This window comes from Dipodomys spectabilis, unplaced genomic scaffold (assembly GCF_019054845.1).
Source record: "Dipodomys spectabilis isolate Male_0828 unplaced genomic scaffold, ASM1905484v1 ptg000002l, whole genome shotgun sequence".
Taxonomy (NCBI): Eukaryota; Metazoa; Chordata; class Mammalia; order Rodentia; family Heteromyidae; genus Dipodomys; species Dipodomys spectabilis.
The window spans coordinates 55,895,858-55,912,703 of record NW_024870679.1 but is presented as its reverse complement, the minus strand read 5'-3'; the positions used below and the strand labels follow the sequence as shown (position 1 = coordinate 55,912,703).

Genomic DNA, 16,846 nt, shown 5'->3' with positions numbered 1-16,846 from the left:
AAAATAATTTCCTTATTATTTTCTGTACAATACAATGTAACAAATATATAGCATTTACATTAGATATAAGTAATCTAGAGATGATTTAAAGTATATATGAGGATGTGCAGAGATACTGCATCATTTTATAAAATCTGTGGATTCCAGAACCAATCTCACCAGGAAAAACAGTGTTTGAATATCGACGACATTCAGTACATATTATTGCCTTTATTCACTATATTTGTATGCAGATTTCATATAAATTTTCCTTTAACTTTTTTCCTTTAATTTTTCATTTAAATTATTCATTAAAGAAAACTGGGAACAATGAAGAAAAATAGCAATAAGATAGATCATGATCACATGTTTTGATTTTAATGCTTTTGATCTTTTTATGTTTTAAAATGTGATTGTAATCTCATTCACATACATGCAGATATGTTTATTTTTATATTGTTTTAATTTAACATACATAGGTATATTCCTACATGGTCTTCATAAAGACCTTTTTCATAACTTTGGCATATGTTCATTGATTGGGTGTATATATATATATATATATATATACATACATGTATATGTATATATACATGTATATATATGTATATGTATACGTATATATATATGTATACACCAATTATAATCAATACAATTGAAAATAACCTTTGATATACCCCTTGCTGAATTCTCTTCTGTAGTTATATGTAGTATTTACTATGTAACTTAATTTTTAATGTATATCCTTGAGTTTTAAAATTATACTTGAGCCGGGCACCAGTGGCTCACGCCTGAATCCTAGCTGAAGAGGCTGAGATCTGAGGATCGAGGTTCAAAACCAGCCTGAGCAGGAAAGTCTGTGAAACTCTTATCTCCAATAAAAACCACCAGAAAACCAGAAGTGGCGCTAGCCTTGAGCTGTAAGAGCTGAGGGATAGTGTTCAGGCCCAGAGTTCAAGCCCTACGACCGACAAAAAAAAAAAATTAAAAAAAAAATTAAACTTGAGTGATTTTATTTTAGTTTATGTTTTTAAAATCTTGATGGCAACAGCAATAATTAGCTTAGGAGCAATAATATCAAATGTACTATTTTGAAGGAATTAAGTTAATTTATTGGATTACAAAGGCTGAGTGCTAGTGCTAGTGGCTCAGGCTTATAATCCTAGCTACACAGAAGGCTGAGACTGAGGAGTGGTTCAAAGCCAGCCTAGGCAGGAAAGTCCATGAGACTCTTACCACCAATTAACCACCAAAAAGCCAGAATGAGAGCTGTGGCTCTAAGTGATTAAGTGTAAGCCCTAAGCAATAAAAACTTAGGCCTTGTGTTCAAACCCCAGTACTGGCATGAAAGGAAGAGAGACAGAGACAGAGAAATTGGCATAAAAAGTAGTGAGTTTGAAAAAGATGAAGGGCTGGGAATGTGGCTTAGTGGTAGAGTGCTTGCCTACCATGCATGAAGTCCTGAGTTCGATTCTTCAGTACCACCACATAAACAGAAAAAGCTGCCAATGGTGCTGTGGCTCAAGTGGTAGAGTGCTATCCCTGAAGCAAAAGAAGCTCAGGGACAATGCCAAGGCCCTGATTTCAAGCCCTAGGACTGGCCAAAAAAAAAAAAAAAAAAGAAGAAGAAGAAAAGAAAAAGATGAAACTATTTCAGTTTGTATATGGTGCTCATCTTTCTCTGTAGTCTGGGCTGCTTTTGGCCTTAGTCTGTTCTCTACATAATTCTCCTCTTCCTACCTCCTGGCACACTTTTATACATGGTCTTGTAAGATCTGGGGGTGGATTCTGGACCATCTGGCACTTAAGAACAGTTCAGAATGTAATTCTCTTGTCTCTACTTTGAGCCATACTTGAAATGTCCTGGTTTGTCTCCATGTTTAGCAAGTTTTCTTCGTTTCCATATCCTCACAGCTTTTTATGACTAATTGCTTTCACAGCACAGAAATTTTGATACTGGTGTTCATAGAAGTCTAGGATGGACAGAAGTTCCCAACTGCCTTAAATATCAAGTCTCTAGGAATACATTCCCATCTTTATTTTCTTTGTGTCTCTAGAGAAGGCATCTTTTGCTCAAAAGAAAAAAATAGTTTCATAGCCACCATGGTTCTTTGGAGGACCAAGGAAATCCCCCTTCTGAGTTCCTTTAATACAATAAAACAATCCAGTACCTTGAAGGAGAGATGCTTCCAACACCTTAAGGATAAAGTTTAAATAAATATGCATTGATCTCATAGGAAGGTGTCTAATCCTTTTATCACTGAAATTCCTGGCCAGCTTGGGAGTCTAACAATTATGTAGGCACCTTTAAAACAAAGATAGTGGGAATAAAAATTGTAGGACCAGGATCTTGATTTTTTTTCCTTTTCCTTCTCCCCTCCCTCCCTCCCTCCCTCCCTTCCTTCCTTCCTTCTTCCTTTCCTTCCTCCCTTCCCTCCTCCCTCTCTCCCTCCTTCCCTCCTCTCTTTTTCTCCTTTCTTTCTTTCCTTCCCTTCCCCCCCGTGTGTGTGTGTGTGTGTGTGTGTGTGTGTGTGTGTGTGTGTGTGTGTGTGTGTGTGTGTGTGTGTGTGTGTGTGTGTGTGTGTGTGTGTGTGTGTGTGTGTACTGATACTAAGGCTTGAACTCAGGGCCTTGGTGCTGTCCTTGAGCTTTTTTCTCAAGGCTAGTGCTCCTCCATTTGATCCACAGCTCCACTTCTGTTTCTCTTTTCACCATTTTCTTATAAGAGATCTAACTGTAAAATGGTGTAAAAATTTAGATTCCCATCTTTGGGCCATTTTTCTTTGTCCTCAAGCAGATATTGGGGCCAGGCTATGTATATTACAGTTTCCTTTGCATTATGGGGATCAAAGCTGTCCAGGTGCTTAATACTGCAGCAGAGCAGATACTTGAATTTCCCCCATGTTATCTGAGGAAAAGAAACAAGGAATGGTTGTTATAAGCCATTGTCTCTGACGGAGGGGGTGCTCCAGAAGAAGGGTAGAATCCCTATTTCTAGCCTGGGACTGGGGTTCTGGAGGGTTCAACTTAGAGGGTCCCCTTCATCTTTCAGAGGCTATGTCCCATTAAAGAAGGTCTACTCAGTTGAATACCTCAGCAGCCCCTCTAGCATCAAGGAGGAGATCATTTTGTCATTCCTAGCAAAGGAAAACATGATTCCGTTGCCCCATGTAGGTCTTTGCCTACAGCCACTTGAACATGACTTATTCTCTCCCCTGGCCCTGACTATGAAGGGGAAAATGGTCAATCTCCAAAGCAAGACTTAGTGGGGAGAATTGCTAGTAAAGAGAGTTTAAGCAAACTTTATAGATTACCATTGGGTGGAAAAAATCCAAGAAGTCAGGATTGAGAATCAGCTTATAATCAGTCACATGCCATTTAAAGTTCTAATTTACTATGTTTTTAGGTCCAGGACCATAACTGAGTTGACGGAATGGGTACTATAGAATGGCTGGAACAGGATTTCTCTTTTTGACCCCCTTTCTCCTTGTCTATCCCAGCCTGTGTTGTCCTCCCTCAGATGGCCAGTCTGGGAAAAAAGACAAAGATTTCTCCATGGCTAATAGAGATTTAGAGCCAGAAAGTTCCAAAATTAAATATTTTTCATACTTGGTGAAATTCAGTTCCTGGCTTGGGATTGCCAGTTTCTGTCACTAAAGGGTGGATGAGGGCTTCCTTCAGCTTCCCAGTTTCTACACAAAAAGGACAGGTACTTGAGAAAGCACTTTAATGTGCCTTGCAAAAGAAGAGTCTCATAGAAAGTTTTAGAAAGTTTTTGTTTTTGAACAACAAAGTTAAAGTAGGGCAAAATGGAAAATAGAGAAACATTTCCTGTTCCTCACATTTCTCTGATTTTAAAAGACAACAAAATTGAAAAGAATTTGAGTGGCTTCTTTGAAGGAAGAAAATCTATGCCATTATTCCTTTCACTGCCGACTGTATCTGTCTATACAAGGTTTTTCTGTCTGAATTACCTTCTTCCATTTCACATTGGTCTTCAACCCAGTCTTTTCTTGGGAAGTTGCAAATAGTGATTCAGAGAAGTTTCATTGGCTTTTATCCCATTGTCCTGACTGTATCATTTTATATAACTGTAATATAATAGCAAACCCAGGGAAATGACAGTACTTTACACAGACCTTATTCAAACTTGTATAGACAAAGTTCTGTGCCGCTAAAGTTTGAATGTTTCCTTCAAAACTCATATTGAGGGCTGGGAAGGTGACTCAGTGATAGAGAGCTTACCTTGCATGCATGAGGCCCTGGGTTTGATTCCTCAGCTCCACATAAGCAGAAAATGCTAGAAGTAGTGCTGTGGCTCAAGTGGTAGAGTGCTAGTCTTGAGCTGAAGTGCTTAGGGACAGTGCCCAGGCCCAGGGTTCAGGCTCCAGGACTGACAAAAAAAAAAATTACAAAAACAAAAACTCATATTGAAATTAATTGCTACTAGTTTGACAGGCTTTGTACTGAGAGGTGGGACTTTTTAGACATAATTAAGACCATGAGACTATGCCCTCATGAGTGAGTTAATAGTTATACCCCCAAATGAGCTCTTGCCATGTAAGACCCACTACCATATTATAATAGAAGGATTTTTCCAGATGTTGTCTCATTGATGATGGACTTCCCAAGCCTTTTAGAATTGTGAAAATTTTCTTTATAAACTACCCAGATTATAATATTCTTTTATAGCAACAGAAAACAGACTATAACATATACATACAAAACACTAAAAGTGGCTGGGAAGGTGGCTCAGTGGTAGAGTACTTGCTTTGAATGCATGAGGCCCTGGGTTCGATTCCTCAGTACCACATAAGCAGAGTTCAGGCCCCACGACGGGCAAAAAAATAAAAATAAAAAAAAAAACCAAAAAACAAAAAGCAACACTAGAAGTGTTTTAGATATGAATTATTTTAGATTTTGAAATCTTTTGTATGCATAATGGGATCAGGAATAGGAATCAAGTCTACACATGAAATTATGTTCCATGTATATCTTTTATACCTAGTCTAAAGATAATTTTCTGCACTATTTTTAATGTGCCAGAATTTTGACTTTTGACTAATTAAATAAGATAAGGTATAGTTTTGTTTTGTTTTTTTAACTGTGGTGTGGTTGGTGCTAAAAGTTTGGATGTGGACATTTTGGATTTCAAATTTTTGGATTAGGGATGCTCAACCTGTATAATTTTATCATGTGGATTCATGTTATCACAACCACAGAGTAAAGTTGAAAAAACTGTTCTATTACAAAGATCCTTATATCAGTTTCCTTCTCAATTTTATTAATTTACTTTTTATATTATATGACATGGGTTATCTGAAAAAAGACTGATAATATGTTTTAGGGCTATCATTTCGACTTTTTCACATTGTTCATTGTTCTGGGACTGTTTATATAGGACCATACCATTTAAAATTCAAGTTCATGTGTATACTGTAGAATCTTAAAACTCCCAAAGTCAGGAAATCCAACATCTGCCCCCCATATAACCCTCCCAAAACATGATATTAAAGCAATTAATTTCTCTAGTGAGAGATTCCTTTTTGTTAACTGATATATTTTGGTGTTAGATTTCCTTATATGTTAACTTTTGTTAGATTATGATATACTAAGAAACACCTCTAACAATAAGAAAGGCTTATTTATTGCTCATGTCATACATTACCTGGGACTTAGTTATGGTTATGATCTGCAGTTTTTATTTCTGGATCCAGACTGGAGGAGTAATCTCTATTTGTGGTATACTATTTTGACACAGAAAAAGAATAAGAGCTGGCAGAAGCATACAATAATTCTTAAAGCTTGTTACTTTCTCATAGTCACATGGTTGAGTCACACTGGTGGCCTTAGAGCGAGGCTTGTAGGTTATTTTGTTTTCAGAATATATAGTAATATGTAGTAGTTTACACTTTAGAAGGAATTTTTCTTATGCTTCTGAGTATTTAATTTGATTACAACTTGTAATGGATTGCTTTTCATTTACAACAAAATTTTCAAAGGTCAGTTTTGATTGGTAACATAATTTAAGCTTTCCTTTAGAAATTTAGATGTTAAAAATTTTGTATATAGATCAGGTTTTTGCATTTTTATAGTTTTTGCCCAAAGGAAAATAGCTTTATTGTTTTGTTATGAAAATACCAGATTACTCAAAGACTGCAAATATCATTTATAATTCCCTTATCAAAGATAATCAGTGGTCACTTTAGCCATGCCTTTCATTTTTTTCCTCCATTCATTCTGTTATTTAAGTGATCACATTTATCATTCAGCAACAACCACAACAAATGCCAATTTTACTGAGACCTCAAACACATTCCTTGGTCTTGCTTGATAAGTAACTTGGCAATTTGGATGGCTTTTTCCATTCTCACTTAGCTGTATCACATTAGTCTAGTAATCAGCACAGGGTGTACTTTAGAATACTTTAGTAAACTAATACCTTCTTGTGAGTGTTTATGAAGTAGTCCAATGAATTTACAATGTGATGATCAATAAGGCACCATTTGGAACTTAGGATTTCTTACCATATATGAATTTTTTTCTACATACTAAAAATTCAGCTAAAATACACTCTTTGTCACCAAGGAAACATTTTATTTTCTTGCTCTGGCAGAGTATGTATACCCTAAAAGTAGGTGACTATATATGATTTTTTACTCAAGCAGAGATATTTTTGAGGAAAGAGTAAAAGAGGGCTGTAAACATTTAAAATACTACACACTGTGTGTGTGTAAGAGAGGGGAGAAAGTGGGGAGAGAGATTTCTGGGGCTTGAATGCAGGGCCCGGTCACGGTCCCTGCGCTTTTTTGTTCAAGGTTAGCATTGTGCTACTTGAGCCACAGCTTTACTTCTGGCTTTTTGGTAGTTAATTGGAGATAAGAATATCTCGGGCTTTGCTGCCCAGGCTGGCTTCAAGCTGTGATCCTCAGATTACAGCTTCCTGAGCAGCTCGGATTATAAGCATGAGCCACTGTGCCTGGCCATAAAATAGTACACTTTCTGAAATATTCCTTTATATATAGTTTTTATTGTATTGGTAGGTCAATAAAATACTTCCGTTATTCTAAGTTGTCCAACATAGGAGGCTGAGTGATTTGAAGCAGAAAAGTCTTCAAGACTTCATCTCCAAAACAACTAGCAAAAAGCTATAATGGATGTGTCGCTCAAATGGTAAAGCAACACAAATGAGCAAGCAATCTGGCAGGCCTAGGTCAAACACTGTACACACACACACACACACACACACACACTCTCTCTCTCTCTCTCTCTCTCTCTCTCTCTCTCTCTCTCTCTCTCTGTCTTTCTCTCTCTCTCTCTCTCTCTCTCTCTTCTCACACATACACAGCCTGGTGGCTCCTAACTACTGAGGAGGCTGAAATCTGAGTAGCTGAAATCTGAGTATCATGGTTCAAAGCCAGCCTGGGTAGAAAAGTCCATGAGACTTATCTCCAATAAACTACTCAGAAAAAGCCGGTAGTAGCTCTGTGGCTCAAGTGATTAGAGGGCTGGCCTTGACCACAAAGAGGCTCAGGGACAGCGCCCAGGCTCTGAATTCAAGCCCCAGGACTCACTCCCCCCGCCTCCCCCCCCCAAAAAAAAACCCCAACAAACATTTTGTTCATTTTAACAAAATGAAGTTTCTATATTTGTATTGGTTAAATGTTAACCCGATTATTTTTGGTAATAACCATGTTTTTTTTTTTTAATCAGTTTCTTAGCCAGCTATGTCTCTAGTATTGTGTGTTTAATATTGTATATTTTCCAATATAGTTTTAGTACAAAACCAGTAAAACTATTATACAGTTAGTTTTACTTGTGTAAATTTTTCATAAATATCTTCATTGTTTTTTAGTTTGCATTTTCTACTTTGTGATTGTCAACTTTTACAATTGACATGTCTGTCCTAAGTAGCTGTTATTCTTCCTAATCTCCCTTTGCCCCTCAACACCCTGCCCTTTGTTTTGTTTTTACATTCTTAAGGGAAATCATTACTCTAATGTCATAGTGTACATATTTACTCCCCTTCTTTTCCCCTCTTCACCCTTCCCATTTATTTACTGCCCCACAAGTCCCTCTTTTATATTTGTCTCTTATTTGTTTGTTTGTTTTTGTGGTACTGAGATTTTGAACTCAGGGCTTGGGATTTGCCAGGCAGGCTCTAATTTGAGCAACACCTCCAGCTCCTTTCCTTTTTATTTGATGGTACTTGGTTTGAACTCAGTGCTTCACCACCTGCTTTGAGCCCTCCATTTGTCAATTCTTGCTCTCAGTTCCTGAACTTTTAGAGTACTATTCACAACGTTGTTTTGTATCCCTGTATTTGTGTGTGTGTGTGTGTGTGTGTGTGTGTGTGTGTGTGTGTGTGAGTGTTTTCCTCTAATACAGTTTCAAAGTTTCAGGTTTTACATTGAGAGCTTTGATCTACTTTGAATTGATTTTTTTGTACAGAATTAGAGGCAGGGATCTAATTTCAGTCTTTTACATGTAGCTATTCAGTTTTTCCAACACCATTTGTTGAAGAGGCTGTCATCTCTGATGTATGTTTTGGCACTTTAGTTAAAAATCACATGGCTGTAACTGTGTGGGCTTATTTCTGGGTCTTCTATTGCATTGGTATATATGTGTTGTTTTTCTGTTTTAGTTACTACTAGCCCTGTAGTATAATTTAAGTCTAGTGTTGTGATACCTCCAACATTGCTCTTTTGCTCAAGATTGCTCTGGCTGTTCTTCATCTTGTGCTTCCATATGAAGCTCAGGTTTGATTTATTTCTGTAAAAAAATGATGTTGAAACTTTGGTGGGGAATATTTGGATCTGTAGATTGCTTTTGGTAGTATAGCTACTTTTCACAATATTAGCCTGGTACATCTTTCAGGTCACTATACTTGCTGCTGTACTGGCTGGCCCACCAAATAGTGGAAGTACAGTTGGCAGATGCCTCCTTCCTATAAATTATAACACTGTAAATAATTAGCGGTCTGTACTTTCTTGTGTCTAAGGATACTTTTCAGTGAGTTTTCTACATTTACTTAAGCATTACTGAGTAGAGGTATACTAAACCTATATCCTAGTTTATTTTAATGTATATTAGAGTAATGATTAATTACAGTTCTCTTTTTGTGTGTAACTGGGGTTTGAATTCAGGGCTTTGAGGCTTTTGCTAGATAGGCACTCTACCATTTAAGTCATGTTTCCAGCCCTGTTTATTCTTGTTGTCATTGAGATAGAATCTCATTTTTCCCCCAGGCAGCCTGGATTGTTCCTCCTATTTACACTTCCTGCCATAGCTGGGATGGCAGACTTACATCACCATACTCACCTTTTTTCTGTTGAGGTGGAGATTTCTCAACTTTTCTGCCTGGCTGTCCTGGAATTACAGTCTTCCATTTCCACACAGCTGAGATGATAGGCATGAACCGCCATATCTAGCTCTTGGTTGAGATGGAGTCTCACGAACTTCTTTTGTCTGGGCTTGCCTCAAACAGTGATCCTCCTAATCTCTGCTTCCTGAGTAGTAGATACTATAGTCATGAGCCACCATCACTTGATTTATAATCCATTTAAAGTATGACAGTTGGTAACATGGATGAAATGGTGGGATACCAGATTGCAATCAAGACTTTTCTGGTGAAGCAAGGACATGATGTGAAGCAGCATGGAGGCTTGTAGTGGGAAAGACTAGAATTTAGATCCTCACTGCCATCTAAAGTCTGAACAAGTAACCTCTCTGGAACTAGCTATATTACTCAAGATTTTCTGGAGAAACAGAAACAACAGGTTATGTGTGTGTAGATGTACACATATATTGCAATCTCAAATCTTCATGTTTATGTATATGTGTATATAATGTGTGTATTTCTAACTGTGCCTTCTATCATCCACTTAAATCTTGTTAAATTTATTTTACAAATATTTCTTCAAATTATGCCTTTCCTTTGCCCTGATAGTGTTTTTATCTTTAGCTGCAATGTTTAAAATTATTTCCTAAGTAGTAATTACCTCAGAATAAAAACTGATACCAAGATAATAACTCTTGAATTTGCCCCCTTTTGTATCCTCATTTTCTTTACTTTAACCATGATAGGTGAGACCTTTCATAAATTGTCTCCTGTAAAACATCACTAACAGAGCACTGGTTCAGAGTTTTGTTTGTTTTAGATAGTCTTGCTATATAGCTCAACTGGCTTTGCTATCACAGTCCTCCTGCTTCAGCCTCCTGAGTGCTGGGAATATAGGCATGGGCTTGCCTATAAAGGTATGTAGTTCTGTAGTAGAGCACTTGCCTACCATGCATGAAACCCTCTGTGCTGGACTTCTTGTTACTTACAGTGGTAATTGCATGCCTTGAACATGCTGTTGTCTCTGTAAAATCACTCTCTGTATCCCTCCATATTCATTTAATTATTTAATTTTTATTTGTAATGCTAGGGATACTCTGAGGGCCTCATATATGGTAGGCAAGTACTCTACCATTGAACTATATACTCAGCCTTCAGTTGATTATTTTGCTAAAGTGGTTTTTGAATTGAATTCATAGATACCTGGGGCACTTGAGTAGAGAGGATAAATGCTTTTAATTGTTTTTTTTGTTTGTTTTTTGGGTCTGGTCGTGGGGCCTGAACTCTGGGCCTGAGTGCTGTCCCTCAGCTCTTCAGCTCAAGGCTAGTGTTCTACCAATTGAGTCACAGCGCCACTTCGGTTTTTTGTTTTTTTTTTTTTTGCTTATGTGGTGCTGAGGAATCTAACCCAGGGCCTCAAGCATGCAGGGCAAGTGCTCCACCACTGAGCCACCTTCTCAGCCCCTTTTAATTGGTTTTAACAAAAGCATTTCCTTCCTAATTTGTTGTATGTTCGATTTTTGGGTGGGATTTTACATGAGATAAAGTTCTGAAATAAAAAATAATTTTAAGATTCTTGTTTTGATTCTGTCTTCTGATTCTTTGTAATCCATGTGACTTTATTCTTTCCCTTGCTTTCCATCGAAGAAACAAAAGTAGCCTTTTAAAAATAGAGGATATTTTATCCTGCTCATCTTTATTTCTGAAATATCTTTTGACTGAATGCTAAATATGTTATTAGAATTATTGAAAAGAACATAATTACTATTATTATTTATTGTAGTTATCAAGTGGGAATCCTGTATATGAAAAATACTATAGACAGGTAAGATTTTCATTGTTATTCTAGATTCAACATAAAATAAACTTCCAATTGTTGATTATATGCATGTAGATTACCAGCTGGCTGGATAAATTTGATGTATCTTTAACTTTTTGTTTTGGCCCCCGATGTTGAGTACTTAATGCTGTTTTGTTTTGTTTTTTTGTACTCAGGCAGGCCTTGAGCTGGAGCTTACAGTCTGCCTAAGACTGTAGTACTGGGATTATAGACATGCACTGTAGGAAAGAAAATTAAGATGATTCAATTATCTTAAATATGTATGTTAAAAATCTATACAAGGAAATAAAGATGTAGCTCAAGTTACTACTTGAGCACCAGCTTTGAGCAAAAAAGCCAAGTGAGAGGGCTGGGAAAGTGGCTCAGTGATAGAGTGCTTGCCTTGCATGCATGAGGCCCTTGGTTTGATTCCTCAGCACCACATAAGCAGAAAAAGCTGGAAGTGGCACTGTGGCTCAAGTGGTAGAGCGCAAGTCTTAACCTGAAGAGCTGAGGGACAGCTCCCAGGCCCAGAGTTCAGGCCCCATGGCCGACCAAAAAAAAAAGCCAAGTGAGAGTTTAAACCCCTGAGTCAAGCCCCAGTACACACACCACACACACACACACACACACACACACACACACACACACACACACACACACACACACACACAAAACATTAGATATATTTATTTAGCCATAAATATCCAAATTAGGTTATAAGCCCCACACACACCCATGTACAACATTAGATATATTTATTTAGCTATAAATATCCAAATTAGGTTATAAGCGAAAAGTAAATTACTTTTACGTTTTTGTTTGTCTTTGGGTTTTTTTTTTGTTTTTTGTTTTGGACAGTCCTAGGGCTTGAACTCAGGGGCTAGGCACTGTCCTTGAGCTTCTTTTGCTCAAGGCTAGCACTCTACCACTTGAGCCACAGCACCACTTCTGCTTCTTCTGGGGAATCAAACCCATGGCTTCCTGCATGCTAGGCAAGCACTCTACCACTAAGCCTCATTCCCAGCCCTTTCATGTTTTTTATTTATTTATTTATTTAGGTCCAGTCATGGGGCCTGAACTCTGGGCCTAGGCGCTGTCCCTCAGCTCTTCAGCTCAAGGCTAGCACTCTACCACTTGAGCCACAACACCACTTCCGGCTTTTTTTTTCTGCTTATGTGGTGCTGAGGAATCGAACCCAGGGCCTCAAGCATACAAGGCAAGCTTGCTCTACCACTGAGCCATCTTCCCAGCCCCTCATGTTATTTTTTTTTAAAACTTACTAAAATATAATTTTTACAAACTGAAAAGCATGGCTTTCATATAAATCTAAATGAACATAGGGGCTGAAGATATGGTCGTGAGGTAGAACACAAGGCTCTGGATTCAATTCCCAGTACCATAAAAGCTAACAAAGCATGTCAAAGATTTTAATTTATTAATTATTTGGTAAACCATTCAAATATAAGAATGAGAATATGATTTGCAGATGTTCATACTCAGGCAAAATTCATTTGCATTGGTAAGGATGGATTCATTTGCAAAGCTAATAATTTTCTATAATTAAACCTCTATCTTGGGGGGTCCGGTCATGGAGCCTGAACTCTGGGCCTGGGCACTGTCCCTCAGCTCTTCAGCTCAAGGGTAGTGCTCTACCACTTGAGCCACAGCGCCACTTCTGGCTTTTTTGTTTTTGCTTATGTGGTGCTGAGGAATCGAACCCAGGGCCTCATGCATGCAAGGCAAGCGCTCTACCACTGAGCCACTAAACCTCTATCTTTAAAGTTTAAAATAGTCTAATCTGTAGAAAGTTAAATGACAGGGTATACTATATGTCAGATAATACTCTGAGAGTATAGACAATCTCATTTGCCCATTTCCAAGTACTAAATAATTTTCCCTAAAAGCCTTCTTATCTACTGAGCATGAACACAGAGAAGGCTAGTTACATATTTGGCATGGATGTCTGCATAGTTGTAGCAAAGGACAGTGAGATGTAGACCTCCTTGATTTTGACTTGCAAATCTAGAGCTATCTACTATTCAGCCATTTAGAAAGCCAGAAAATTAGTTTGTGCATGAAAACTTTTATAATTAGATTGTACTAAGTGGAGATTGAACAAATAAATCTCTTTGTTTATTTTTAATTTTTTACTTTTTGCTAGTCCTGGACCTTGAATTCTGGGCCTGGGATTGGGTGCTGTCCTTTTGCTCAAGGCTAGCACTCTACCACTTGAGCTACAGCACCACTTCTAGTTTTTCCCCTGTGATAAAGAATCTCCCACTTTCCTGCCTCAGCTGACTTCGATCTGTGATCCTCAGATCTCAGCCTCTTGAGTAGGTAGGATTACAGGCATGAGCCACCAGTGCCTAACTCTTTGCTTACTTTTAAAGAGCCTGTTGCTCAAGCTGACTTTAGAATCTTCAACCTTATAAGTAGCTATGACAGGTGAACATTATCACACCCAACTTGATTTTGTGTGTGTGTATGTGCATGCTGGTCCTGGTACTTCAGTTCAGGGCTTGGGTGTTATCCTGTTGTACAAGGCTAGAGCTCTACCACTTGAGCTCTATTTCTGGCTTTTTTGGTTTAATTGGAGATAAGACTCTCATGGACTTTCCTGTCTGGGCTGGCATTGAACTGTGATCCTCAGATCTGTTTCCTGATTAGCTATGATTACAGACATGAGCCACCAGCACCCAGCTGATTGTGCTTTTTAAAGTATGTATTTTTTTGTTTTTCTACTTTGATGACAAGATCAGTTTTTATCAATTTTCTCTCCAGTATATATAAATTTATCAGTTTTCACTAGCAGTACATATAAATTACAGCGACTTTGTCTCATCTTGAGGTTTTCCAGATATACTAAATTTCCTAGCTTGCTGATAAGCAACCTTATTCTATTACATATGAGGCCGGACCTTTATAAACCAGATAGTAAGCCTTTTTTTTTTTTTTTTTGAGAGTGAGTTTTGGCTCCACATAAAGTTGAGGTTTTTCTCCCCCTCCTCTTTTTTTTTTTTTTTTTTGTGGGTCATGGGGCTTGAACTCTGGGCCTGTGCGCTGTCCCTCAGCTCTTCAGCTCAAGGCTGGAGCTCTACCACTGGAACCACAGTACCACTTCCGGTTTTCTGGTGGTTAATTGGAGATAAGAGGCTCACAGAATTTCTTGCCCGGGCTGGCTTTGAACCGTGATCCTCAGATCTCAGCCTCCTGAGTAGCTAGGATTACAGGTGTGAGCCACCTGTACCCCACTTCCCCTCTTCTTTTTCTTTCTCCTCTTTTTCCCCTTTTCCCCCTCCTTCTCTTCCTGTCTCTTACCCCATATGTTGTCACTCTGTTTTTACACATAGCTAGTGCTCTGTCACTTGTGCCACACCTTCTACTTCCCATTTTACTGGTTATTTGGGGATAACAGATTTGTCTGTCTGGGCTGGCTTTGATCTCAGCCTTAGATCTCTACCTAGGATTATAACATAAGCTACCAGTGCTGGTTAAAATTTATGTTGAGTAAGTTATCTAATAAAAGAGAATTGCTCTTAGACACAGACTTGTTTTGCATACTTGATGCATCTAAATTATTGCTGAGTCTTTGTGATTATATTGCTATAAAAAGTAAGGAAGCCAGGCCCAAGTGGCTCACCTCTGTAATCCTAGCTACTCAGGAGGCTGAGACTGAGGATCATGGTTGAAAGTCAGCCCAGCCTGTTGGACTATTTCCTATTAACCATCAAAAAATTGGAAGTGAAGGTATGACTCAAGTGGTAAAGAACCAGCCTAGTGTGAAGTGCAAGCAACAGCGCTTAAACCCTGAGTTCAAGCCCCAGTACTAGCATTAAATTTTTTTAAAGTAAGGCTTGTTTTTATATTCGTATAGACCAATGAGAATCAGATTCCATTGAAAACTATTTCATTCAGTTGACAAAAGCAGATTCTACTAAAATGAAGGTTGAGATAGCCAAGGAAGAAAAAAAAAGTGGAGATTTGTCACATACCTATTAGAAAATGTAAAACATTATATTTGGTGCAGTGTCACATGCCTATAATCCCAGCACTCTGTTGGATCATGATTTTGAGGCCAGCCTGGACTACATAGCAAGACACTATCTCAGAACAAAAAAGTGGCAGAGGGGATGAGAGGAGATGAAGGAAGGAAAGAATGAATTAAAACATTAAAAATAATACGATGAGGAGCCATGGCATGCATCTGTAGATAGCTACTTGGGTTGTTGAGGCAGGAGAACCACTTGAGGTTAGAAGTTCAGGGCTAGCCCCAGTGATATGGAAAGACTCTGTCTTAAACAAAACCAGCAGAGAGCTGACAGTATCTCAGTGATAGAATGAGTATATGTTAGGCCTTGGTTTCAATCTCAGTACCCCCAAAACAAAAATAATTCCAAATTCTGACAGTATTCCAAGTAAACATGCATAATTAAATATTCTGCAGCAATTCAGTCAGTCCATATTAGGATATAATACATACATATTTTATTCAGTCTTACATCCAGTTGGATCTAGACTTGTGAATTTGCTTTCATGAACTATATTTGCCTCCAGGCTGAAGAAAGAGTCATTATAAATCCTGAATTCATCTACCTATCTGAAAGTAGTCTAAGTTGTTAGCTCAGAAGTCTTTATCCAAACATCTATTTCTCAGTTGTTAATAATTCAGTCCTTTTCACAAGGTTCCAACCTTGTCTTTGTTGAAGGCATAGATTCTAGCCTGCAGTGTATTGGCAGAGTGTTTAGGCAAGCATCAGAGTACTGTGCAATTGCCTGTAACAGGACAAAGATTTAATGGCTATGCTTAACTTATTATGGAGACTAAGAGAATAGAATATACTAAAATTCCTTATTAGGATACAGTACACAAATATTTGATGAGTTTGATTGATACTTCCCTGAGTTATGCTCTGTGTTAGGTTATGCAACATTTGAGTATCTCTTTGTCAGAGAGTGGTCAAAACCATAGTTCTGGTGCTAGCGGCTAATGCCTGTAATCCTAGCTACTGGGAGACTAAGATGTGAGGATTGTGGTTCCAAGCTAGCCTGGGCAAGAAATTTGTGACTTTTCTCCAATAAGCTACTCAGAAAAAGCCCAAGTGGCACTGTGGCTCAAGTGGTAGAGCACTAGCCTTGAGCCAAAGAAGCTCAAGGACAGTGCCCAGGCCCAGGGTTCAAGTTTCAGGACAGAGAGAGAGAGAGAGAGAGAGAAGTTATTAATCAGGTTTCCCAATCTTCTGTGCTTACTTCTTACCCAAAAATTGAAGAATTAGGATTTTTTTTTTTTTTTTTGGCTGAGTAATCCTATGTTCTAGCATTTGAAAAAAAGTATTTTTCTTTTGACTTTTTTTTTTCAGTCCTGGGGCTTGAACTCAGTGCCTGGGTACTGTTCCTAAGCTTCTTTTGCTCAAGGCTAGCACTCTACCACTTGAGCCACAGTGCCACTTCCAGCTCTTTCTGTGTATGTGATATTGAGGAATCGAACCCAGGGCTTCATTCATGCTAGGCAAGCACTCTACCACTAAGCCACCTTCCCAGCCCTCTTTTGGCTTTTTTGTTACTAGATTTTCTAGAATACCTTGCATATGTTTACAGTAAACTTAATCTTTAAACTAGAAATATAGCTGTTTCATAAATGTCCTAGTAAATGTTACCCAAGACTTTTAAACTATTTTTTGAAATACTGAGGATTTGAATTTGTGGCT

General features: G+C 38.1%; 1 protein-coding gene across 2 annotated transcripts in view; it reads left to right on the top strand.

Moving 5' to 3' along the window:
* The window catches only part of Eps15 (epidermal growth factor receptor pathway substrate 15), a 123,148-nt gene that overhangs the window by 13,904 nt on the left and 92,398 nt on the right, over positions 1-16,846 (top strand). For both annotated transcript variants that reach the window (XM_042674684.1, XM_042674694.1), the window contains exon 2: positions 11,103-11,144. In XM_042674684.1, coding sequence (XP_042530618.1) covers positions 11,103-11,144 — 42 coding nt within the window. The remainder of the gene's footprint in view (positions 1-11,102; positions 11,145-16,846) is intronic.